Raw genomic sequence first — 24891 nt, 5'->3', positions numbered from 1 at the left:
TTTCAGATTCAGGCTGATATACTGAAAACAAGCTGAGACATCTAGCCTTGTGGACTGAACGACTGCTGAACAACTTTCTTTCCTTGGTAGAAAGCCATTGTAGGACTAGCTGGACCACCTGTAAGCCGTTCTAATAAACCCCTATAGATAGGTAGACAGATTAGATAAATAGATAGATAGATAGATAGATAGATAGATAGATAGATAGAAAGGAAGAAAGATAGATAGATAGATAGATAGATAGATAGATAGATAGATAGATAGATAGATAGATAGATAGATAGAAAGAAAGAAAGATAGATAGATAGATAGATAGATAGATAGATAGATAGAAAGATAGATAGATAGATAGATGGATAGATAGATAGATAGATAGATGAAAGAAAGAAAGAAAGAAAGAAAGAAAGAAAGAAAGAAAGAAAGAAAGAAAGAAAGGAAGGAAGGAAGGAAGGAAGGAAGGAAGGAAGAAAGAAAGAAAGAAAGAAAGAAAGAAAGAAAGAAAGAAAGAAAGAAAGAAAGAAAGAAAGAAAGAAAGAAAGGTAGGATTCATTCTGTAAGTTCCATTCCTCTAGAAAACCCTGACTAATATAGAACAGGGTCTTTTTGGCCTCAAACTCATGGACCTCTTGCCTCTGACTCCCTAGTGCTGGGTTCTCAGGAGTGCACTACCAGGTTATGCCAAGCTTTGAGGTTTAACAGACATTTAGAAAGTTCCCAGAACTGGTTCTTACTCAGCAGAGACAATGACAACTGCAGCTTCCAAACTTTCCACAGTTCCCACCTCAGCTGCCTTCCTCCTAGCTGTGGTTTGGGCTAAACCTCAAAATCCAGCAAAGGAATTTGTCTGTTATTCCTACCTCCACTGCCACATGACTGACTGCCAGAATGCATCCATTTCCTGTGGCTGCTGTAGCAAGCTAGTACAGACAAGCTAGTATATTCAAATAACAGAAATGCATCTCCCAGTTTTGGAAATCATAGGCCCAAGATCAAGGTTAAGCAGGACTACTCCCCTCTCCCTCTCCCCCTCCCTCTCCCTCTCCCCCTCCCTCTCCCCCTCCCCCTCCCTCTCCCTCTCCCCCTCCCCCTCCCTCTTCCCCTCCCCCCACACTCTCCTCTCTCTTCCTCTCCATTTTCTCTCTTCTCTCTCTCCTTTCCCATCGTCTCTCCCTTCTCTCCCTTCCCCCTTCCCTCTACTTCCTCTCCCTTCTCTTCATTCTATGTCTCTTTCATCTCTGTGATCTTTGCCTCTGACTTCTCATAGCCATCTTCTCTGTGCCCCAAATATCCAAATAAGTTCCTTACATAAAGACCCCTGGCCTATTCTAACAACAAAGAAGAAATATTGGAAATGAAACACTCTGTAAATTATAGAAAAAGTGGGAAATATCCCCTGGAGATTAGACAGGGCAGAGGGAAAGGTTGAGGAGCTGAAGAAAATGTGAGGAATTGTTACACTGAGATAGCAAAAACAATAACAACTATAGCATTAAGGAATTTGGGGACCCAATTAAGACAGCAAACCTGTGAATCTTCCATATAGGATAAGCAACCAAAATATAGATGAAAGATATAATGAAAATCAAGACTTTATAGCAGGACATTTCCCGTACTTAAGGAAAGAAATTGATATACAGGTACAGGAGGCATTTAGAACCCCAAAGAGACATCACCAGAAAAGAACCTTTCTGTGTCACATGAAAGCTAAAATTCAAGAATACAGAACAAAGAATATAGGGAACTGCCAGAGAGAAATGGTGAGTTACTTACAGAGACAAACCTGTTAGGATGAGAGCAGACTGTGAGCACAGACCCCATTGGCTAGAAGAATACAGACAAATATGTTTCAAGTCACGAGAAGTATACTACCAATCAAGATTATTATACCCAGCAAAATTAACATTTAAATTCAAGGGACAAATGAAGACCTTCCTTGATATGCATGAATTTAAGTAATTTAGATTACCAAGCCAGCACTCCAGTAGGTTCTCAAAACCATATTACATACATAAGAGGAAGGAAGTGATACACATCATACAAGCTAGGGAAAGAACAAATTTTACTATGAATAAACAAATGAGAAATAGAAAATAACTAACGCTTATTGACTCAGTAAACTAGAACATTTCTAAGATGAGTAAGGGAGAAATTAGCTTGTGTTTACTAGTAATAACTTTAAATGTAAAGGGTCTAAAAGGCATAGACAAAAGGCATAAAGTGAGTTAAAAAGCAAGTTTCAACTAATTTCTATCTGTAAGAACTGTCATTGGCAAGAACACAGACAGATGCAAAGTGAAAGGATGGAAAATGGTATTTTGAGTAAAACATTCTACCAGAACACTCTTGATTCTGATGAGCACGTTTTCAAAAAAGGAACAGGAGATAAAGCCAATACAAAAATCAGTGGCTTTTCTATATACCAATTATGAACAAGCAGTGACAAGAATCAGAAACACAATCTTATTAGCAAGAAGGAATGAATCTGGCTAAAGACTTGAAAGACCTCTACAATGAAAATGATGAGCTCTGCTGCGAGAAACTGAAGGAGGTACTGGAAGATGGAAAGACCTCTGACACTCAAATATCAGCAGAACTAATATTGTCTGAAAGGTCATTTCTTGAAGGCCAATCTACAGATTCACTGCAGTCCTCATCAAAGTTCTACCGGAATTATTCCCATAAACAATTCCCATGGAAGCACAACAGATTCTAAACCATCATTCTGAGTAGTTCTGGGTATATCAATGTCTAGTCTGAAGTGGCTGAAAAACACTCTTCTCAGCACTCAGTGGGAGAACTAATGTCTCAGAGGAGCACTAAAGCTTTAGACGATTATCACCATGATCACTACCATCACCATAAAGACTACCAGCACTGTCACCATGGTCACCATCTTCAACATAACATTTCTACCAATGTCATAATGGTGGAAATGATCACTAGCAAGCACCACCACCACCACCATCACCACCACCGTTACCGCAATCACTATAGCTACCGTCACTACTATCCTCACTGCCGTGGCAACAGCATCACCACCACTTGTCTTCTTTGACACCTTTAACCAAACACCACATATTGGTCAACCAAAGCAACAAACATCTCGCACCAGTTCAGGAGATTGGAGATTCAAAATCAAGGTACTGGCAGACTCAGGGTGTGATGAAGATCAGCTGTGTGGTCATAGATAGCATCTTCTTGCTCTGTAATCACATTGTAGAAGGCACACTCTCCAGGGTCTTTGTTTTAAGACCTTTATTAATCTTATTCATGAGGGCTTCATGGTGCAATCACCTCCCAGATTCTTATCCCTTCTTAATGCCATCACATTCATACCATCAGTGTATGAATGGGGAGAGGCACAGTAACCCACTCCCTAATGTCACCACTACCATCACAGTTACCCTTCCTACTACTGTCGTCACCATCAACACCACAGTTTCTTTCCATCAGCACCCCCATCATTAGCAGCAGCAGCAGCACCGTCACTTAGCAGCTATTACATTCTGTTATGTCTTTACCTGTACTATCTAAATCCTTTCACTCAAAGAAACTCAAGAGTAAGTGGAGATGGGAAGTGAGGCATTGCCCTTCGTGCGCCTCAGCTTCTGTTAGAACCCCACAAGCTGAGTAGGTGGTAGAAACGGGTCATGAGAAAGCTGAGAAAGCCTCCCCTCCATGCCACAGCTTCTTTCACAGCTTTAATGAGCAGACTCTTGTAGGCCAGAGGCATCAACATTGGCCTCGTTTTAATTTGCACCTTTCCAGCTGAGAAGCAATTACAGGATAATGATTCATTTCTCTAATGTGTCAAAAATCAGCTGCTAAAAAAAGGTAGAAGCAACCCACTGCGTTCATATTCTGACCATTGTCTTCCTGTTCCCCTGAGGGAAGGCTAGGTTCTGGCCTCTCAGACGTAGCAGGGATGCTATCCCCCTGGGAGCAAAGTGGCCAGGATCAGGAGACTGTTTACCCCCCTACACACACATATACAGACGTGTGTGTGTGTGTGTGTGTGTGTGTGTATTATGAGACAAGGTCTTATGTAGCCCAGGCTAGCCTTGAGTTAATTACGATATCCAAGGATAACTTTAGATTCTTGACTCTCCTTTTTCTGCCTCCCAAGTTCTGAGATTCCAAGCGTTCATTTTAGGCATCAGACCCTGACCCTTAAAGACCAAAGGCAACTTTCCCAGAGAGGCCACATGAAGCATGAAAGAACTTAGAACTCCCGATTCGTACCCTGCCCTCTTCAGCATCCCCGTGTGGCCGCAACCTGATCTTACCCTCTTTCATCAGTTTACCCACAGGTGAAATGGGTTGTAGGAACAGTGAGGACTAAGTGAGAAAGATGTATGAAACAAGGGCATGCGTGTCATGAACCAGCTCAGGAAGGCCATCTCCCACCTGCCTTGGAGCAAGTGTTGGCAGTCTACATTGTGACCACATTGATGGCTGCATCTGGCTGCACTGTGTTTGCTAGTCTCCAAGTCACTACCTTGTCCTCCCTTCTCAATTCTTAAATTGGCTCTGCTCTAATCAAGGAAACAAAGGCTAGGGAAGTTTAGAGAGGTTTCCCCATTCTCATGAGCATGGGTATTTGTAGCATCTACACATAAGGCTGAGTCATCTGGACCAGCCCTCTGGAGCTTGCCCTTCAAGGCGGAGAATTAGACAGTAGCTAAGTAGCATGGATGTAAGACTAAATTTTAAGAAATCAGGGATGAGAGCGGCAGATAATGAAATGAAGAATGACGGAGAGAGCTGGAAGAACGGAGACGAGCACCCTAAATAAGCTCTTGCGCACCCCAACTGAGCATGTCCAGAAGCTCCCGTTGAGCAGGAGGAGTTCGTAGGAAGGTCTGCAGTCAGCCTAGGACTGAACCCTGCAGATACCTAAATGGCAAGCTCCCAGGCCAAGGGGCCTCCCCAGAGATAACTTGCTAGATGGGTGGAGCTGGAGAGTGGGCAGGGCATCACGCAGTATGCCAGAGGTGGAGCTACCAACCAGGAAGGAGCAAGGGACTAAGAGGTTGGAGGGAGGAAACTGTTTCGGAAGTCCCTGGTGTACAGGATAAAGAGGAAGGGGATCCCTGAGAAGGAGAGAACTAGAGGCTCGTGAGAGCAGGCGCCACTGGAGGGGTCTTCCCTGAGGAGCCGAGCATTGCCTTTCAAAACCAGGAAGAGCTCTGGAGGGGAGGGGTGTCGTGGCTTAGAAGTCACGTGCTTGCCTAAGTCCCTGAGTTCCATCCCCAGGACTGCAAAAACAAACAGGCAAGAAAAACATCTTCCTTAGACTGGCCTGGAACAGGTCCAGCCCTGCAGCTGTCAGCTCGGAGCTCAGGGGACGCTTTCAACCGCCCACCCACAGGGCTCAGCCTCTAGGTCTGGAAAGTTGACCTTGGAAAGGGCAAATGCTTGTCACAGCTAACCCAGGATGTCAGCGCTGCCCAGCTGCAGAGCACACTCTCTGGCTTCTCTAACCCTACTCCAGCCTGACACCCACAGTGCAGGCTACTTAAGCTTGGGGGAGGGAGTGGCACCTGGAACGGGAAAATCAGCAGTCTATAGAAGAGGTTAGAGGAGATGGCGGAGAAAGGCAGAGCCTGAGGCTGTCTCCTATAGGCTTATGCCTCCATCTGCCCTCCCACCCCTCTGTGCAGCATTGGGTTTCCTTCTGATCACCCTCACCCGGCCTCAGGCTGGCAGTGAGAACAAGCATGTTTCCAGTGCTGGCTCAGCCATGGATTCTTTAGAACCACCTCTGGAGGCTCCCCCTTCTCTTGTAAACAGAGATAATATGGCCTGCCTAAAAAGAGTCTTAGGGTCAGAGAAATGAATACCATCAGCATGCTGCAGAGGACAATACATCGTAGCTATCGTTTGGGTAAGAGGCTTGCCTTGACTGAGAAGAACGCAGGGAAAGTCCAGGGCACTTGGGTCCCAGCCCCCTCTCTGCCCTGCCTTGCTACCTGTGGGACCCAGGATGATGTCTCTCTCCCCTCATCGGTGACTCATTTGGGACAGATTCCCAACACACCTGCCTCTGAACACAGTTGTTAATAATTGCCCCACCCCCTTACCTCCCCAAATATCTGAGTGGAAGGCAGATGACTTAGTGTCTCTGCCATTAGAGGACCATAACAATGCCACCCTCAAGGGCTTGGATGAGAACAAGCAGAGAAGTGTGTCCCCTTATCATCAGGTAGCCTCTGGGAATCTTCACACACATCCTGCCCGTAGCGAAGTTAGGCAGAGATCTGCATCCTATGACAGCCAGTCATGCAGACAACATGACTTTGGTCAACGACAGCATGCTACGGAATGAGGATAGGCAATTCTTTGATCAACGACAGCATGCTACGGAATGAGGATAGGCAATTCTCCAGCCAGCTGAGTCTCAGCTCCACTAACCTATTGAGCCTCTGCCCTACCCAGGTCCCTGATGAGCCCCTCACCAAATGAATGCCTGTCCACCTGGCCCACCCCTCCTTGCTCTGCCTGCTGCTCTCCCTTAAGTAGACTAATTTAGCATTTTAGGATTACTCACAGCTGGGTTGCTTTCCTCTCTAAGCATTTAGGAGTTGATTAAAACTGAGATCTCACCAGGGTGATGGGGCCTCTTGGCTGACTCTGGGGAGTCTCTGATGCTCTGCTGTAAAGCTGGGACAGTAGATCACCCTGGGTGTTACAGCAGCAGGGGAAACGCGTGTCAACAGGAACTCAGGACAGGGCAAGTCCACGCGGGCTTCAGTCTTGGGCAAAACAGGACCTGGAAAAAGCCAGGACGGGCTTCCACAGAAAGGTCTTGAAACAAGTTTCCTTGGGAGACTCCAGGAGATAGCAGCAGTGGGCATCAGGCCAGAATAGAAGGTACCCCGAGGAGCAATAGGGCACCCACAAAGGAGTTCTGGGAAGCTACAGGGAAAAACCCATCCCACCGGCAAGACTTAGGCTAACCTTCTGGGGCAAGATATCCTATCCCTCTGCCTTGTGGGAAAACAGCCAAGGCTTCAGCAGGGAGCCCCAGGCAAGTGGAGGTGCCACAGACACCCTGAGGTGGGGGGCGGGGTGTAACAGATACAGCTAATGCCAGACCTGTCTCAGCCTCCTGGGTCCAAGCAGGATCTTCCTGGGCCAAAGGTGTTGCTTCTTCAGAGCTAGGCTGTGGACATTCAGCTCAAGAAGCTGCTCTAGTGGGAGCTCTGTCATTTGTGTTCACTGAGTGAATAACCAAACACATCCATTCTGCAGCCTCGAAGACCAAGCCCTAGGTGTAGGATGTGATGGTCTCAGTTGGCCCTCTTCCAAGGTTGACTTTCAGTTGCAGTACATTCCAGGTTGAGTCCCCTACACCACCCCTACCCCATTGCAAGACTCACCTGAGAAGTAAAGTATTCCAGGAGATCCCACGTCTTCCATGTTTACTGAAAGATGAACTCTACCCTAGCCATGACTGGGTGACTTGCTCTGATAGACTTTGTGTTTCTTAGCTGCCTGTCTGCCATTCTAATGTGGTAGACCTTACCTTTAACTAGACTGAATGGGGCCAGTTTGAACTGCCATGGCTCATTTCTCTTGAGACTTCAGCAGCTCCTGTCTCGGACAGGAGGTTCTGGAGGCCGCTGTTTCAGCCTCAGCATCATTTTGGAGTGATGAACAGAGAATTCTCTGAGAATGAACACATGCTAATTGGCAGCGGGGAGGGGAATGCCATTTCTCTGAATGACTGATTCAAGTTGGGATTGCTCTGCCTCCTCTGTGATGACCCAGGGAGCCGTGAAGCACTTATCAATACTTCCCACCTCCACCCAACACATACACCAGAGTTCTCAACTGCTGGTTTCCCACTGATGTCCCTGTCAACTCCCTACTCTCCCTCCAACTGACCCTACAATGCAATAGGCCTTCAAGAATGACTTGTGTGGGCCACCAGCCTGGCTGCCCCAGCCTACAGGTATGCCCCTGTGGCAGCTCTCTCAAATGGTCCCTGGATAGGATTTATATACAGTTTTGGGGGTGATTCAGGGTTCGACAGCAGGTACCTCTCATTGGCTTGGACTGAGAGCTTGGGGGAAACCTTATTTGCATGTGGGAAGGCTTGGTGCTGCTCCTACGTGACTGATAGCCACACACCTCTCCTGTGGGGGCTGTGGGAGTGGTAACTTCAACAGGAGCCAGGGGTCCAGAAGACATGATCAAATACCTTCAGTCCCATGTAGGTGGAAATCACCACCCAACGGGGGTCCCTGGGGTTCCAGATCTTTGCTCAACTGGAGACCAGGCTGTCTGTGTGCAGCCCACTGCCCCACAATGGACTGTGTTATATTTTCCACCATCCTGATGAACAACTGGAAGGATGTATTTAAAAGGTCATTCTGGCTTACAGTCTCCAAGGGGTTGGATCTATAGGTCACAGCAGGTTTTCTGGATCTGGTGTGAGGTATAGTACCACAAAGGACTGATGGACAGAGCTGCTCACTCTGTTACAGACAGGAACCAGAAAGAGAGAGGAAATGGCCAGAAATAATGCCTACCTCTCCAGGGCATGTCTTCAGTGAAGGCAGAAAACCATGGAGAGAGGATAGGGCAGAGATGCTTATTCTATAACAGACAGGAAGGAGGAAGAGAAGAGAAGAGAAGAGAAGAGAAGAGAAGAGAAGAGAAGAGAAGAGAAGAGCCGAGCCTGCCCCCTTTCAGGGCATGCCTTCCCCTCCTCTAACTACCACCATCAAATGATTAATCTGTTGATTAAGTTGGAGTCCTCATGAGCTATCACATCTCAAGATTACACCCACCAGCTAGAGGACCAATCTTCAACTGTGAACCTTTTCGGTGACACTTCATCTCCAAACCACAAGTGTCCTGATTTGTAGGCGGAGTCTCAAGCAAATGCTGCAAGGCTGGGCAACAAGCAGGAAGTTGGTGTCCATGAATTGCATTTTAACCCAAAATAGGTTTATAAGAACATGACTCAACTCTAAATGAAGCTGCATCTGTAGTTCATCAGTGTGTGTTGCTTTGAGCATCATGCAGGGCCATATGGTACTATGTCTGTGCTAGATCTCAGCCTGGATTCTATTCCTCGATGAGGTCAGGGAAATGTTTGGGAGCCCAGGGCCGAGCACTGCTAAGAGCACCAACCCTCCCTCATGCAGGTACAGCTGCTGCTACCTAGACAGCATCCTTACTTTATGGCAGTACAAGGCCTGACTATGGATGCCGTGTTGGGGGTGAGGTCTTCTCAGGGGTTCATTCCTGTCCCAATTCTCCCCTCACAGGTGGGATCCCGTTCATCCTGACCGGAGAGTTCTTCCAACAGTCAGAGCGACCGGCAGCCTTCATTATCGCAGGCACAGTCAACTGGCTCTCAAACTTCGTTGTAGGGCTCCTTTTCCCTTTCATCCAGGTATGCCTGTCAAGGGAGCCTGCAGCCATCACGTTGCCTGGGCACTCTGAGATGTGATGAAATTTGTCTGGCTACACTCTGATATCTCTCTCTCTCTCTCTCCCTCTCCCCCCCCCCTCAATTCATGCTATCGTCCCACGGAAAGATGAGTATGTACTAAGATTCTCTTCTCCTTCCTGTCCCTCCTCCCTTTCGTGCTTTTCATCCTTCTGTCCCTCTTCCCTCCCTAACCCACCTTCCTCGTCTCTCTCCTTCCTCTGTATCCCTCCTTCCTTTTGTACCTCCCTCCACTTCCCTTTCCCCTCCTCTCCCTCCTCCCTCCTGTCCGGGAGCTAGCCACGTCTCCTGAAGAATGGGTCACTTACTGGTGAGTGGATGCAGGAATCCTAGAGTGTTTTGAGCCTATGACTTACTTGCAATGTGCTCACCACTGGGTCAGACAAATACCATAGAATTTTCATCATATGTGTCTTACACACACTCCAAGTCTCCCAAAGAAAACAGCAACTGGTTGGGAAATGCCTACATACGCCAGAACCAGATACAAATGCACTGGCCCACTTAGTAATTCAACATAGGGTTTGGAGTATTTGGGGTAACAAAAATGAGTGGGCCCCAGCCTGTGGTTCTGAGGCCTATGGGTGGTTGGAGGTGTGGTGGTCCTGAAAGATGGAATAGAGACATGAGAACAGTAAGGAGCAAGGGAGTCTGGGAAGTGCAAAGTCCAGGCTAGTATAAAAGCAGTGCAGAAGCCCTGAAGCTGGGTCATGCTTGGCCTGGGTGGGGGTGGCAGGACAATATCAGGACCAATATGGCAGCAGCAGGGATGGGCAGATAGCTGACTGAGTGGAAAGCGAGCCCAGGAAGTTATGTATAGGTTAGAACATGAAAGACAAGGACTTTGCAAGGGTTCTGCACAGAGACAGGGCCCAGCAGCATTCAGAAGGTGAAACGTACCTGCTCTAACACCGCCCAGTGCTCCCTGGTGCCCATGACACAGGGGAGTTCACCTCCAGAAGGTTAGACTACATCCATCACATACCTCCAAGAGATAGTCTGCCACCTCTTCCCAAAGGGCAGTTCCTCCCTGAACCACTGTTCTAAAAACTGGTCGGTGCCTCTTAATTTGCTAGGGGCAGCCCAGCATGTCCCAGCCATCCTCCTAGTCCAAGCCAGTAGAGCAAGAAAGCCCAGTCCCCAGCTCACCATGCATAGACTCAGCACAGCTGGAGATCTATGAGACAGCTACTTCTTCCATAGCTGCCAGCCAGTCCCTCTGTGCCACAGCCTCCAGACATGGCTTCCCTGTCCATGTCTTCCCTCACAGCCCTCAGCTGGACTTACTCCTGATCCTCTGACAGACAGGTCCACTGAGGCCAGAGAACAGGTGGTTATCCCAGGCTCCACAGGGCCCGACTCTGCCTGCTTCTCTCTGGGCTGGTCTGCCATGTATTGCAGCCTCCTCAACCCAGCAGCTAGAAAATGGGTGCACCGTGCAGCTCTCAAACCATATTTGGCTACATTTAAGCAATGCCTTCCCATCTCAGGTGCTACAAAGCCCTTCTATGAGCCAAAGAATACAGTGTGCCACACTCAGCACTCCTCTCCTTGTGGTCCCTGGCCAGCTGCAGCCAGGGCATAACAAGCTGGTTTTTCAATTGACTTCACCTTTAGTAAGCTTTTCCTGTTTGGTTAAAAGCTAACAGGCAAGACCTGGAGTCAGTAAGGTATCCATTACAAGAAGACAATTAACTTGAAGTTGTCCGTTGCTCCTCTTTTCCACTCCTTTGCAACGGAGTCTTCTCAGATAGACTGTGTGGGTCTGGGAAACAGGTGCCCGTCTTCTCAGTACCTGGGGGTGCGGGGAGATGGGCAAAGTAGAAGACCTGGTGGGCACTACAGTAGTACTAATACCATTGTGCCAGACTGGGAGTGAGAAGCATCCACCAGCACAAACAAACACCTAGTGAGCACTTGCTGTGTGTCAGCAAATGCTCAGCCAGGAGGTACAGCCTCCAGCAGCCCTCTGGGAGACTCCAAAGGTCACCCCTAACAGCGCATGACCGAGCCAGAACCTGAGCCTGAGTTCTTTATCCTCACCTGTAAGATAAGGAGAGAAGGAGATCTCTGGTATCCAGCAGATCATCCTACTGTAAAAGCCCACTTCAACTTGAGTTGAGTTTGAATTTATCCAAAAAAAATAAAAAAATAAAAACCACTTATGGGTACAGATACATATTTATACACAGAGGGAGTCTCTCCTCAGTGTCTTCCACAGAGTTCTGTGGTGTGTGTGTGTGTGTATGTGTGTGTGTGCTTCTGCATTCGCTGGAGAGGGCTCCAGCTGACTATGGGGCCACTTGACCTTTCTTTCACATCACTCAGATTTGCAAATCATTTCTCAGCTGCACATCCCTCTGCTGGCATCACGGTGCAGCCCCTCATCTGACAATCTCCCATACATCTGGGGCTGGATTCTACATTCAGTTTCATTCAATGCAATTATCCCAGCCCACTTAGCTGGCTCACGGAGGGAGCAATGGCCACCCATGAGGCACTGGCTACACATGAGCTCTCACTCAGCAGCCAGATTGTAGAGTGGACATTCTTATTCCTCCCATGAATCAGTCAGAATGGGCTGCGTGTTCCATAGGAACCAACTGAGGCCTGTAGACATGAGAGAGGTTCCTCTTTCCATCACCCAGCTTATGTAACTCATTACAGCAGCCATTGAAATAAATGCAAAATATGCCAAACAACCAAGTAACTGAATAGCCACCCCCATACAGCTGGCTCTTCCTGGGTATGCCATGTAGTGTGACTACATGTGTAATTCCACAAAAGGTCTGTGAAATCTATGTCCCCACTGGCCTCCTTTTACAGATGGCAGCGGATGCACAGAAATGTCAAATCATTGCCCAGGGTTTGCCCAGCTAACAAGCGCTAAAGATGGGATTAAACCTATGTGCTCCAATGTGCCCATTCTCACCCACTGTGGTGCACAGCCCTAAATCTCAGGCAGTGACACCCACAGAAGGTGAAAGGGTAAGAATGATATAAGGGGCACTGAATGGCATTCAGGTTGCATTGTATACAATCCCTGGAGCTCATTGTTCTGGCTAGAAGGATAACTGGCTGCAGCCATCCCTGACATTTCAGTAGGCTCTGTGGCTAAGAACAAGCTTACATCAGGCCTGCATGCCCTGAGCTCCTGCCAAGGAGATATGTCAAAAAGCTGTGGGTCCCTAGGGTGCTAATTAAGAAAGAAGACCAAGCATGTCTTATTTTTATTCTTTCTTTCTGTCTATCTATCTATCCATCCATCCATCCATTTATCGTGTGTGTGTGTGTGTGTGTGTGTGTGTGTGTGTGTGTGATGTTGCAGGACAGGGTGATGCCAGCCTGGGAAATTCTGTGTGGAGTAGTCAATGAGCAGGAGAACTGTAGTTGAACTCTCAGCACTTACAGGCAAAGAATCTGGCCTTGCCTGTCAGCTCTGCTGCTCGAAGGCTATGTGACCCTAAGCAGGTTCCTCACAGCCTTCAGACCACATTGTGTGTTGGGGACAATAGCGGCATCTACTCTTTGGGCTCTTGTGAGGATCTGTGATATACAGCTGAAAGGTCATCTTTAGACTCAAGGGGGGGGAGGGGAGGCTCAGTGGACAATGTGCTTACTGTACAAGTATAGGGGCCTGAGTTCAAATCTCCAGCATTCAAAAATAAAAATCCAGGTGCAGAGACACATGCCTGTAGTCCCAGGGCTGAGGTAGAGCTGAAGAGCTCTTTGGGGCTTGCTGGACAGTCATTCTAGTCACATCAGTAAGTTTCAGGCTCAGTGACAGACACTGTCTCAAAATATAATGTGCAGAGCAACTGAAGAAGACATATGACAGACATCAACCTCCATTTTCCACATGCATACATGCACACATGCATACATGCACACACACATACAAAATAAAAATAATAACAACAACAACAATAATAATAATAAATAAAATTTAGAAATCACCCTACACTTGACAGGTCACAGCTTGGGCCAGGCCATGGGCAGAAGTGGATACAGGCTGTCTGATGATCTTAGGGAATGGAACGACATGGGCTCTGAGGGTCCCAGGTGGGAAGGCAGATCACAGGTCTGCAGCTGTATGTATTTCTCAGTATAGTGACAGCACACACTTGTTGCTGTGCTTTAACAGGGTGCATTTCCTTCAAAATATATGCTGAAATTTGGTCAGTCTTTTTGTCACAGTGAAGAATGCCTGAGAGGGAGCAGAGGTCTCCTTTGGCTCCCAGTTCACTGTTCCAGTCCCACATCAGCTTGCTCTACTGCCGCAAGCAGAGCATCATGGCTGAGGACTTGGGGTGAGGTAAAGTACTTCACATCCTTGTTTCTGGGAAGCATAGAAGAGACAGGGAAGAGCTGGAGACAAGATCTATATTTCTAGGGCACCCCTAGTGGTACACTTCTTCTAACTAGGCCCCCGCCTTCCATGTCCATCACCTCTAATTGTTCACACAAATGGTGACTCCACCAGAGGACAAATTCTCTTAGGAAGCCAGAGCCCCTGGAATCCAACTACATCCCCAAAGGCCTTTGGAATGCTGCTGCAATAGGAATCGGACCTTCAGCACATGGGCTTTCTGGGGGAAGACCCAAACAAGAACTATAAAACAGTGTTGAAGCCTTTAGTAAGGTTCAGAAGGCTCCCCCTTCTTAAAGATGCCAATACTGTACTGAGGGCAGTGAGTTATCACTGATGGGAGTCATCTCAGACAGGATGCTCAAGATGTGAGCTCAGCTCCCTTCTTCCCTCCTCCCAGGTGACTGATGTCCTGAGGCTCTCATCTTGTGTGTTGTATATCTCTACCTCATCCTTGAAGGGACAATGACATACAAAGCCCACCCAGGTTGTCCAGGATCCCCCTTTCATAGCTAGAACTTCATCACATATGCAAGACCCCTACTCCTCTTTTCAAAAAAACAGTAACACTTATAACCTAGGCCTGGATTGTTGAAGGCCATTATACATTATGAGGTGGTTTTTAGGAGCAGGGTCTGGACATGTGATTGGAAATTCCCCTCTCTGGATAAGCACACAAAAGACCTGGAACCCCCAGGAGAAGTCATGTGACGGCAATTCTGGGTAACTGAGTACCTGGCAAGTCATTACCCAGCAGATGACAAGAATGGGCATGCGCATTGGTGTTGTGGGAGACACACTGGCTATTCTAACTCAGCACCCAGCAATCGTTACTGTGTGCCCATCTCCATAGTCACTTACCATTCTCAGTGCATTTTTGGATAGATCCTGCTGGGCCTTGAGGAATCCTCATTTGCTCCAGTAGACCAACGGGATTCCATCCTGAAGACCCATGAGATTCATCTAGCAGTTTAAGATGCCTGGTGGGTGCTGGAGTCTTCTGCCTGTCACACATTCTGACACAGTATGGAGGGGGTGGAATTACTAGCATAAATCAGAACAGTACAAATGATCTGAGCATGTTACCAAGGCTGAGCACCCACAGACATCTGGTAACCCATAAAGGACAGAAGGTAGTGGGAACATACAGAACCACATATGGGTGTTTCTGGAAGACCTCTTTTTAGATACTCAGACGTTGTACTAGAGTGTGAGACTTGAGCAGGGAGACATGATAGCTGTGGTTTATCAAGGATCCTGTGGTAAGGCCTAGGGCAAGCAGGAAGAGGAGGAAAATGCCTGCAAGGACGAGATGAAGGGCATGGGCAGCTTCTGCATGGAGATGCTCTCTTCTGGCTGAGCAGACCTCATAGTACCATTATCACACCTGTAAGATTGTCCTTAAGTAATGCCACATTCACAGGGATCAGGGTCTAGGATTTCAGTGTGCCTTTGGGAGAAAAAAAGTTGACAGGCAATGACTGTCCTTTCTATGGTGACCAACATACCCTAGGATGTTTGCTCAAAACTATCCCAGACAGCCCAAATCTTAAAACATTGGTCAGTCCCAAGCCACCTGGGAGAGTTACCAGTCACCCCCACATCCCCATCACGTCCCACACAATCTTCTTGCCTCAAACCCCAGGCTAAGGCAGGACCTACAACTCTGTGCTTGTTCTGGTGGTTGCTGTTCTTGGTCTTCTTGCCAGGCAGTGTGTTAGCAAAACCTTCTGGATTAATTAAGTAGACTCTGGAGTCAAAGAAGGTGACCTTGAATTCTGCCTGAGCCCCTGAACATTGAGGTCAGGGGCAGAGAGTAATGCTAACTTGTCCCTGATGACTGTCACTGTCTTGTCTTTGAAACAAGAGCAGTGCCTGAGTTTTGCAGCTGAGTTCTCAAACTTCCATCTCAGACTTCCATCTGCATGGTGTCTTCATGGGACCTAAAGCAAAGCTTATTGTCATTATGACTACTGAAAAGTGTTGTCTGCCCTGCTATCCTAGACTGAGAAACAGGAGAGAGGAAGGGAAGGGAGGACTGGAGGGGAGGGAGGGAGGAAGAAGAAAAGAGAGGAGAATACCAACACTTCCAGAGTACAAGCAGCCAGAGAGAAACACTAAGATCTTCTAAAAGCAGCAATTGACATCAGATGCTATGATGAGTTCTTGAAACTCCAAAGAGTGACATGTGTCCCCAGGATGCAGGGAGTTCATCTGAGATCCACCACCACACAAGCAGCAGAAAATGAGAGGGGTTTTTGTTGTCATTGAGGGCCGGACTGAACCCACTGTAAAGAGTGGACAGGCACTTCTTAAGTATGAACATGATTTCTGTCTACTTCTCTCCAAACATGTAAACTATTGTGGCAGAATCATTTCAGCTCAGAGCACCTTTTTGCTTTTGATAAAGGAATTGAATAGCTACTTCTAAACCTAACCCAGAATTTTATTAGGTTGTAATTTCACCACCTCCAGAGCACATTGGGGTTTTGTGGCCATGTATTTAGGGCCATGCCACCCCCTCCTCTGAGCTCACCCACCACACCATCTACAAAACAACCCATAGGCCCACTCTGTGGGAACCGGAGTCTGCATTCCTAACCTGCACTTCTCCTTGCTCTGGGAAACAGTTACCTACTCGCAGCTCTAATTCACAGGAGTGGGGGGGGGGACAAAAAGCTATGAAAATTTTCCATAATTTTAAAGACCTTTGCCTAAAACTAGTATTTTTCCAAAATTACCTTGTATTTTTAGCATCGTTTAACATTCTACTGTATTGTGAGATGAAATTTTCCTCTCTGGATTACTTTCATGGCCATCCCATGACATAAAAGGTGTATTTTCAGAAGGGATGTAAGTGAGTCTAGCATCACTCCTGAGAGCTGGAATGGGGTCAATAAGGAGGGGTGATTGCTTTCACCAGGGAAGGAGAGCTAAGCATCCATCCCAAGTCCTGCTCTACTACCTCCATCAGGTTCTATGAACTTGGGTCTTAACTGATACACAGCCCAGTGTTACTGCTTAGCCACCTTACCTGTAAAATCATGCCATAGGGTTGAGGTGAGCATAGCTAGTTAGCAATTCCCAGGACAGGCAGCAATCAGAAAGCAGTTGTTAATGTTATCATTGACTTTGTCCGGTCTTGTCCTCAGCCCAGGCCAGGGTCTAACAAGAGGCAAGGCAGATTTAGAGTGGAGCACTGTGATGAGTTTCAATCCAGCCCTGCCCTCTTCTAGCAACATGAACTTGACAAATAATGCAAACTGTCCTGGCAGGAGTGAAGATACTCTAAAAAGAGACACTGGTGTCCCACCCATTGTCACCATGGGTGACAGTCAGTGTACTGAAAGGAATAGCACAATCAGAAGAAAAGGATTGAATAGGCATGGCCCCCCTAGACTCATGTGTTTGAATGCTTGGCCCATAGGGAGTGTCATTATTAGGAAAGTGGCCTTGTTGGAGTAGGTGTGGCACTATGAAGTAGGTGTGGCCTTGATGGAGGAAGTATGTCACTGTGGGAACAAGCTTTGAGTTCTTACATGCTCAAGCTACTCCTAGTGTGGCAGTCTCCTTCAGCTGCCTATGGACCAAGATGTAAAGCTCTCAACTCCTTCTCCAGCACCTTGTCTGCCTGCATGCTGCCATGCTTTCCACCATGATGGTAATGGACTGAACCTATAAAGTTGTAAGCCAGCCCCAACTAAATGTTTTTTTTTTCCTAAGAGTGGCTTTGGTCATGGTGTCCCTTCACAGCCATAAAACACTGATTAGAAAGAAAGGCTGAAGCCATGGTGGCAGTCAGAGGAGGGACTTGTTTCAAGGAAGGAGATTTCACTGAGTGTGGACCAACTTGCAGGAAAGGCTGAAGCCAGAACAATGGCCGACCGGTGTTGGGTGGGGCCACAATGTTGACCAAGACTGATGAGTTATGTACGCCTCTTGCCTCTGTTTAAACCTAAACCTCATGTCAAGACCTCAACGATTGGCTTGAATCTCACAGGACATCATTGTGTTCCTTTCCCCAATGTGTCACATTGATACATCTCCTCCATCTGCTTTTAACCATCCCTTGCCTCTGAGTTGCTTATTGAGGATGGGCGGTCGAGCCTAACTAATTAGGGTTGCCAAGGACCAGACTCTGACCTTAAGAACTCCAGCAACAACCTGACTCCAGCTTGATTTTTTTGTCATCTGTAAAGAGGAACTACATAAGCCCATGAATGTTCTGGAAGATCTGACTCTGTAACCAGGCAGAGTAAATCCTCATTGGCTTAAGCAACTTCCTTCCTCGCCCTTCTTAACCTGGCCTTGAAACAACCTCTTCCTGCAGAGCCAGTGTCTGGTATTGTGACTTCCAACAACCGGACAAGATAGGAATGTGCTGAGCAAGCCTGTCTGCCATAGCTCCCTACCTCCCCTAGGGACGTACCCTCAGGGAGAAGGGCTAGCCTAGCTATGTGTTGCTAGCATGAAATGCCACTGGCAGGATTGTCGTGATGAGGCTGGAAGTCTGAGGGGGAAAGTTTTGCAGTGAAAGAGTGCCTTGATGATTAGGGCAAGGAATGCCACAAAAACCATACCACACCATGCAACCAACATCACACACGAGATTTGGGGTGGGGAGGTAAAGATGCAAAGGCCACCTCTGAGTGGGGATGGAAAACAAGGGGGGAGAGGGGGAGGGGCAGAGCACAGGTCCTGATGGTGCAGGCTTTATAGAAGGTATGGAGAATGAGCTTATGAAAAATACAAAACAGTGGTGGTGTGGAAACGTGTGTCCCATTGGCCTTTAGTGATGATTGATCATTAGCACCGAGCCATTGAAAGTGGCGAGGAACCTGGTTCTGGAATATAGGTAGTTCTTAGTTGGCTAACAGGGAGATCAAGATGTTGATGGATCTGGTGGAGGCTGGTCTCTGCTTCCAATATGGTGCCTCTCAGCGTCTTTGCATGTGGAAGAAGATAGAAAGGTGAGAGCCGTCTGAGGGAATCCCGTTTGTGATGGATCCACCTTCGTGATTTAATCACCCCAGAAAGGATTCAGCCCCATCATGGTGGTTCGCAGAACTGTATCAGAGACTCATCAGCGCTTTTCATCCGGGTGTCCACCATCGGCTCAGTGTCCAAGAGATGGTGTCTCTTACCCCACTACTTCTCGTACGCTTTCCCCCCTGAGACTCATAAGGAAGGAAAGGCACAGGTGTCGTTCCCCCAGATGTTGCAGGTGCTGTGAATTCTGTGAAACAGCGGCCTCATGGTGTCCTTCGGGAAATGAAGCCAAGCACAAAGCTACTCAGGGAGGTAAAGACAACACAGATAACTCCAGGAGTGCCCTGAGTAGGGTAGAGAGCCTCAGGACACCCATGCACTCAGTAAGCATCCACTGCTGCCCTTCTGTCTCGCCACCACTCCCTGCATTCTGAGGATACAAGAAAAGATAGGTAGAGTCAGCCTGCACACAGGGATGGGGACCACAAGACTCATCCCATTTCATCACAAATCACCATGAGGGTGAACATCACCACGTTTCAAATAAGGAAAGTTAACATGGGGTGGTTCGAAATTCTGTCTAAAGTGGCTCATCTTCTCGGTTGGCACAGACTCTCTGACAGCTGAACCCCTGATTCTCCCCTTTCCTCTTCATGGCTCACACACTCTCTGTGGACAAACAAGACGCTTCCCTTAAAGCAAGGCACCCTTTACCACCCACAGTGCTTTGAAAGGGATGTTTCTATTCTTTACAACAACCCTATGGATCTGACATTATCCTTGTTTTACACAGAGACAGCATGAGTCTAAATGTGTTTGACTGGAGAATCGGGAATGTATGCCTGCCTGGGCTCTTAAAGCCCTGTAAGCTCTTTTTCAATCAGAGATTAAATGGAATTGACAAAATCCGTAGCATTGCTTCTGGGGAAGTGCTGCTCAAAACCACTGTTACCTTGATTTGATCAATAGATGTTTGTAGTATGACGGAGTCAGGCCTGGCAGCCATAACAAGGAAACCTTGGAGGAGCGAGGAGTCGGGCTTTCATATATCCAAACGTGGGTTTGGATTGCCCGTGAGATCAAGGATGACTATGAATTTAGGGTCCTCCTGGGATTCCAGATGTGTGCGTTACAGCCAGCAAGCCCCATCCTGTCCCCACTCCCCAGTGCTGGGGTCACAGGCAAGATTAGTGTGCAGCCACACCTGGCTTTTTACACAGGTGCTAAGGATTCAAACCCAGCTCCTGATGCCGGCTCAGGAGCCATACCCTCAGCTGAGCGTTGTTTATTGAACAAACCTTTACTGAACGCTAGGCACCATGCCAGGAACTACTGAAGCACAAGTGTCCCTGGGAAGCCCAGAATCCCACTGAGTTCTAATCCAGGCACAAGCCACGGTGACAATATCCAGCATCTATCTTTTAGTTTTTCTTTTCTGGACCAGTTAATGAGGTAGATTTTGTACATATCGGGGATGGAGGGGACACATATATCCTTGATACTGTGGTCCATATCTTTCTTACAAACTGAGGCTCTATAGTTGTCTTGTATGTCATGGGAAGGGGAAGAATGTAATGAATGCTAAAATAAACCTACGATAATATTCATCAGGGATTACATTTTCTTCTCTTAATGGTCAGTTTTTAAATACCTACCTTGAAAAAAAAAAGTTCAGAACAATGAAGAGTATTTTATTTTCTCATCGTGATCTTGGTGGGGAACTGAATTATCCCGGCTTTCTTTGTGACTGGCTCAAGTATCATGTGGCCCCATCTGCCTCTTGCTGCGGCAGCAGCCAGTGCTAGTTACAGAGGTGAATCTTGCAACGTGGCTTTGCAGCCAGCTAGCTAGTTTGCTGACTGTTTACTGGCTGTTTTTGTTTCTTCCTTTCCACAGAAAAGCCTGGACTCCTACTGCTTCCTCGTCTTCGCCACAATATGTATCACAGGTGCTACCTACTTCTATTTTGTCCTCCCGGAGACCAAGAACAAAACCCATGCAGAAATCAGCCAGGCATTTGCCAAGAGGAACAAGGCTCACCCCCCAGAGGTGAAGGCTGATTCAGCCATGACAGAGGAGAAGGCCAACAGCCAGACTGAACCCGATTCATCCTCCACACTGGACAGCTATGGCCAAAACAAAATTGTCTAAATGTGTGTTCTTGCTATAGTAACCTAAGACTTTCCAAAACACTTAGAAGGTTTCAGGTGACCAAAGCCATGTGAGACTCTTATACTGGGGAGTCAGGAAGAAACCTGTGGGAATCGAACCTCACAGTTGCACGTCCAAACTCCCCTGGAAGCATTCCCTAGGTTTCCTACACTCACCATACTATATACACCAAGGGCTGCCTTCCTCATGACTGAACCCATAGTTTTGAAATAAAGTTGGGGGAAAGGGAACAGGTTGCCTTCTCATAGGAAAACATCTGGTCTGATGTACACTTACTTGTTGTACTGGGAATGGCAGCCTGGGGCTTGTCTCAGCTGTGCTGTTGCTAAGCAAGCCTGACCTTCCCTCAGCCTCTAGCCTCCAGGCCCCCAGATCTTGGAAGGCTTTCCGACTTTCTCTTTCACAGGAAGATTCTTTGTCCCACTAACAAATGTCTGTTGCTAATCTTTGGCTCCGCCCTATGGACCTGAGGCTTAGGAACACTTCATACCAACCCACCACACTGCTGATCTTACCAAGGCAGGCTCTGCCCCCAGCACTCAAGGCTTTGAGACCTGAGGCTGTCTTTAGTTCAGACTGTTACAGAGAGCACACAGAGAATCAACCAGTCATATGAAAAAGAACTTTGTGGTACCTAGGGGGGCAGAGTGTGCAAAGTGGACCCTGAACACTGAGAATGACTCTGAGACTACGTCTAGGTTTGATGGGAAAGAACACTGGGATCGATTGATGATGTCTGTCCTGGATGTAGGAATGACAGCCTCAGGTCCCAAGCCTTGTGTTTGCAATGTGAAGATAACAAACTGCCTGGAAAGACACTCGACATCACTCCTAGTGCTCAGGTAAAGGCTGGGGTGGCAGGGATCACCTGTCTCAACCGTTGTTTAGGAAGTCAAAGAGGCGGTTCTAGAGAAGGGTGTTTGAGTGGGTGTCTGGTTGGGGCAATTTGCATCTTGCTGTCGTCATGTTTGGCTGAATCCCTTCTTCTGCCTCCAAAACAAAGTACATATGACAAATGTCATAAGCAAATGGCAGGCACATGAACTGGCATTGGCATGTTTAAGTTTAGGATGCCTTAGAGGGTATGTGGTTCCAGGAAGGGAAGTCTCCAGACCAGGCAACATTGCTGTTTTCCTGACCGTTCTGGATGAAGATGGCCTTAACTAAAACCTGTGTTCTGACTTTTCCCTCCCCGTTGAACACTCTTCATCTTGGGCCTCTCCTTGGTGCATTCCCAGCTCAGGGAACCATACCATCCAGCCCTGGTTTGAACACTGTGTGTCGGTATAGAGAATGCAACATATAAATTTGACAAGGGCCTGTCACAAAGGGAACCAAGTAATTGTAAAACAGAAATCATAACATTTGAAAACTGGCATTCTCTTGGAGATTTAAGGATTGTGTTAATAAATATTAGTCAATCATTATTCTGCCTTGGCTGGGTACTGCAGACAGAGCCATGGGCAAGGAAACACACTGCCCTGGCCTTCGCACTCTCATGTCTGACTGAGAAGCACCGTCAAAGCACTAATGGTGGGATGCAGTGCCTTCACTGGGGGGTGGGTATTGGTAGCGGGAATAGATGGGATCTTAGCTGAGAAAGAGGAATGCCTTCTCAGACAAGGGATGAACAGAGCCAGGGCCAGTGACCATGAGGCCGGAGGCCAGCAATTATTATTGTTATGTTCTTGTATTTGAAATTGTAGTGAAGCCACACTAAGGGCATTTTGAAAAAAAAAATGAATCTTATAATAAAACTGATCATCTCCCTTGCTTCATCGTTTCACTTTTCACACACAGCCCTATCCCTTTCCTGCCCGTTATTATTCCAATTGCAAACACAGAGTACATAACGCACAATTACTATCATCTTTCTCTTATCTCCAATTTCCCCCCACTTGATAGTAAATCAAATACATCATCTCAGCCCCCAAGACTTTTGTTCATATGCTGGTGCCCACTGCAGAGACTTCTCCACATAGGAAGCTGTTTCTTGGATCCTAGAAGAAAATGGAGATCCAAGAGTCAGAGTCAGGTGTGCCCTGAAGGCCTGCAGGCCAGAGTTTTACTGGGTGACTGTGGCCATTTGTACTCTACATCCTTGCGTGGTCACCAAGAGAAGCTTGGCTGTCAGCCTCACCCCCTGATTCCCACCCAAGCTCTAGGTATAAGGACCTTGTCGATCCATTTCATCTATTTCCTTATCTCAAACAAATGCATGCAGAACACAGCACAGGCTCATCACAGTTCCCAGGCGCAAACAAGGGGGGACTGAAAGAACAGAGCAGAGACTTCTAAATGAAACTGAAATGGACTCACCACCCACAAAGGCAGGTTAAAGACTTCTGATCTGAATTTAACCAGAACAACGTGCTGCTTTCAAATAAAAATACATAGAAGGTTTTAATAAAGTATTTCCTTCTCATAGAGTCCCTGAAATAAAGATAATTCTTTCAGCTTCTGGAGCTAATGTACACACACTAAGCCATTTCTGTCCTGCTAATGCAACTAAAAGCTGGGCCAGTATCGCAATGTAAACACTCGCAGACTTAAGATAAGAAAGCAGGTGAACAGAAGGTGGGATTCGAACCAGAAGAACAGTTCATGCAGCCACGAGTCTCTGCATCTTCCCCTCCCATATCTGCAGCTTAGGCTCTAAGGCAGCAATGTCCACAACCACAGAATGGGTACCCAAAAGAGAAGCTCTGCAAGAAACCATTCCTCCATTCAGGGTGACAGGAGGAAACAGGGCCCTGCCTGGAGCTGACAATAGTAACCACACAGGCACTTAAAGAAAAACCCTTCTCTCTGACGAGAAGCTGGGGAAACAGGCCTCTACGTTCCACACAGTACACAGAAGGGAATACCCATTATTCAATCACTCTCAATATCTCTCTGCTCCCACCCTCTCTTCTCTTTCTTCCTATGACTGCTTTGTTTCAGACCCAAGCCCATGTATATTATAATACAGTAGTGATGGAAAAGCCTTGCACTTCTAACCAAAAGAGAAAAACGTAGGGAACCAGAGGGGGTGGGGCATAAAGAGACAGATGAAGACAGGGACACTCTAAATCTGCAGATGACATGCTGGGTTTGCACCAGCATGAAGATGACCAGAGGGAATTTGAAAATTAAAATACATGTAGACCCCAGCATAATCCAGTCCAGTTCCCGGGTGTACACATGGGGTGGACTGAAAGAACAGCAAAGACTTCCCAATGAAAGGGAAGTGGAGTCACCACCCACAAAGTCAGGGTAAGAATTGATCTGAATTTAACCAGGACCATAGTCCTGCTTTTAAATAAAAGCACACAGGTTTTTAAATAAGAGTTCATGTATAATATTTAAAATACACAGGTTAAAAGTAAGTGTGTGTGTGTGTGTGTGTGTGTGTATGTGTATACAGGAAATAGAAACTGGCCAAGTAGAAAGGAGCCCTCAAAGCATCAGCTCTGAGAATGTCCTTGCTTTGTAGATGTGAAAACTTGAGTTCAGATCCCAGCACCCACACAAAAAGGTGGATGTGGCCGTGCAGTGTTACCCAAAACCCCAGTACTGTAAGGGACAGAGACAGGAGGATTGCTGGGGTTTGCAAGCTGACAGCCCAGCTCCAGGTTTAGTGAGAGACCTGACTCAAAGAAATAGAGTGAAGACTGACAAGACACCCACAAGATGCTCATGTGCACATTCACACACACACCTGCACAAACATTACACACAGAAATACCAACCGTACTTATACAAATACACGAAAAGAAAGAAAAAGAAAAGGAGAAAAAAATTAGCCAGCTGTTCACTGGCTAGTTCCAGAATATGATGCAATCATCCACCAAACAGGTGGAGAAAGGCAAGGCTAGCAATTGGCTGGATTGCATATCTGGCAGCTGGGTTTAGT

General features: G+C 47.1%; 1 protein-coding gene across 7 annotated transcripts in view; it reads left to right on the top strand.

Annotated features, from left to right (window-relative positions):
* The window catches only part of Slc2a9 (solute carrier family 2 member 9), a 128424-nt gene extending 105655 nt beyond the window's left edge, over positions 1–22769 (top strand). For all 7 annotated transcript variants that reach the window (XM_021162163.2, XM_029478108.1, XM_021162164.1 and 4 more), the window contains 2 exons: positions 9282–9409; positions 20721–22769. In XM_021162163.2, the coding sequence (XP_021017822.1) occupies positions 9282–9409; positions 20721–20975 (383 nt within the window). In that variant the 3' untranslated portion in view covers positions 20976–22769. The remainder of the gene's footprint in view (positions 1–9281; positions 9410–20720) is intronic.
* Positions 22770–24891: the final 2122 nt, after the last annotated feature.

Source organism: Mus caroli, unplaced genomic scaffold, assembly GCF_978045245.1.
Source record: "Mus caroli unplaced genomic scaffold, Mus_caroli_1 scaffold_4, whole genome shotgun sequence".
In the NCBI taxonomy this organism is placed as follows: domain Eukaryota; kingdom Metazoa; phylum Chordata; class Mammalia; order Rodentia; family Muridae; genus Mus; species Mus caroli.
Note: the sequence above shows the minus strand (reverse complement) of the source record. Positions and strands in the feature narration are given on the sequence as shown.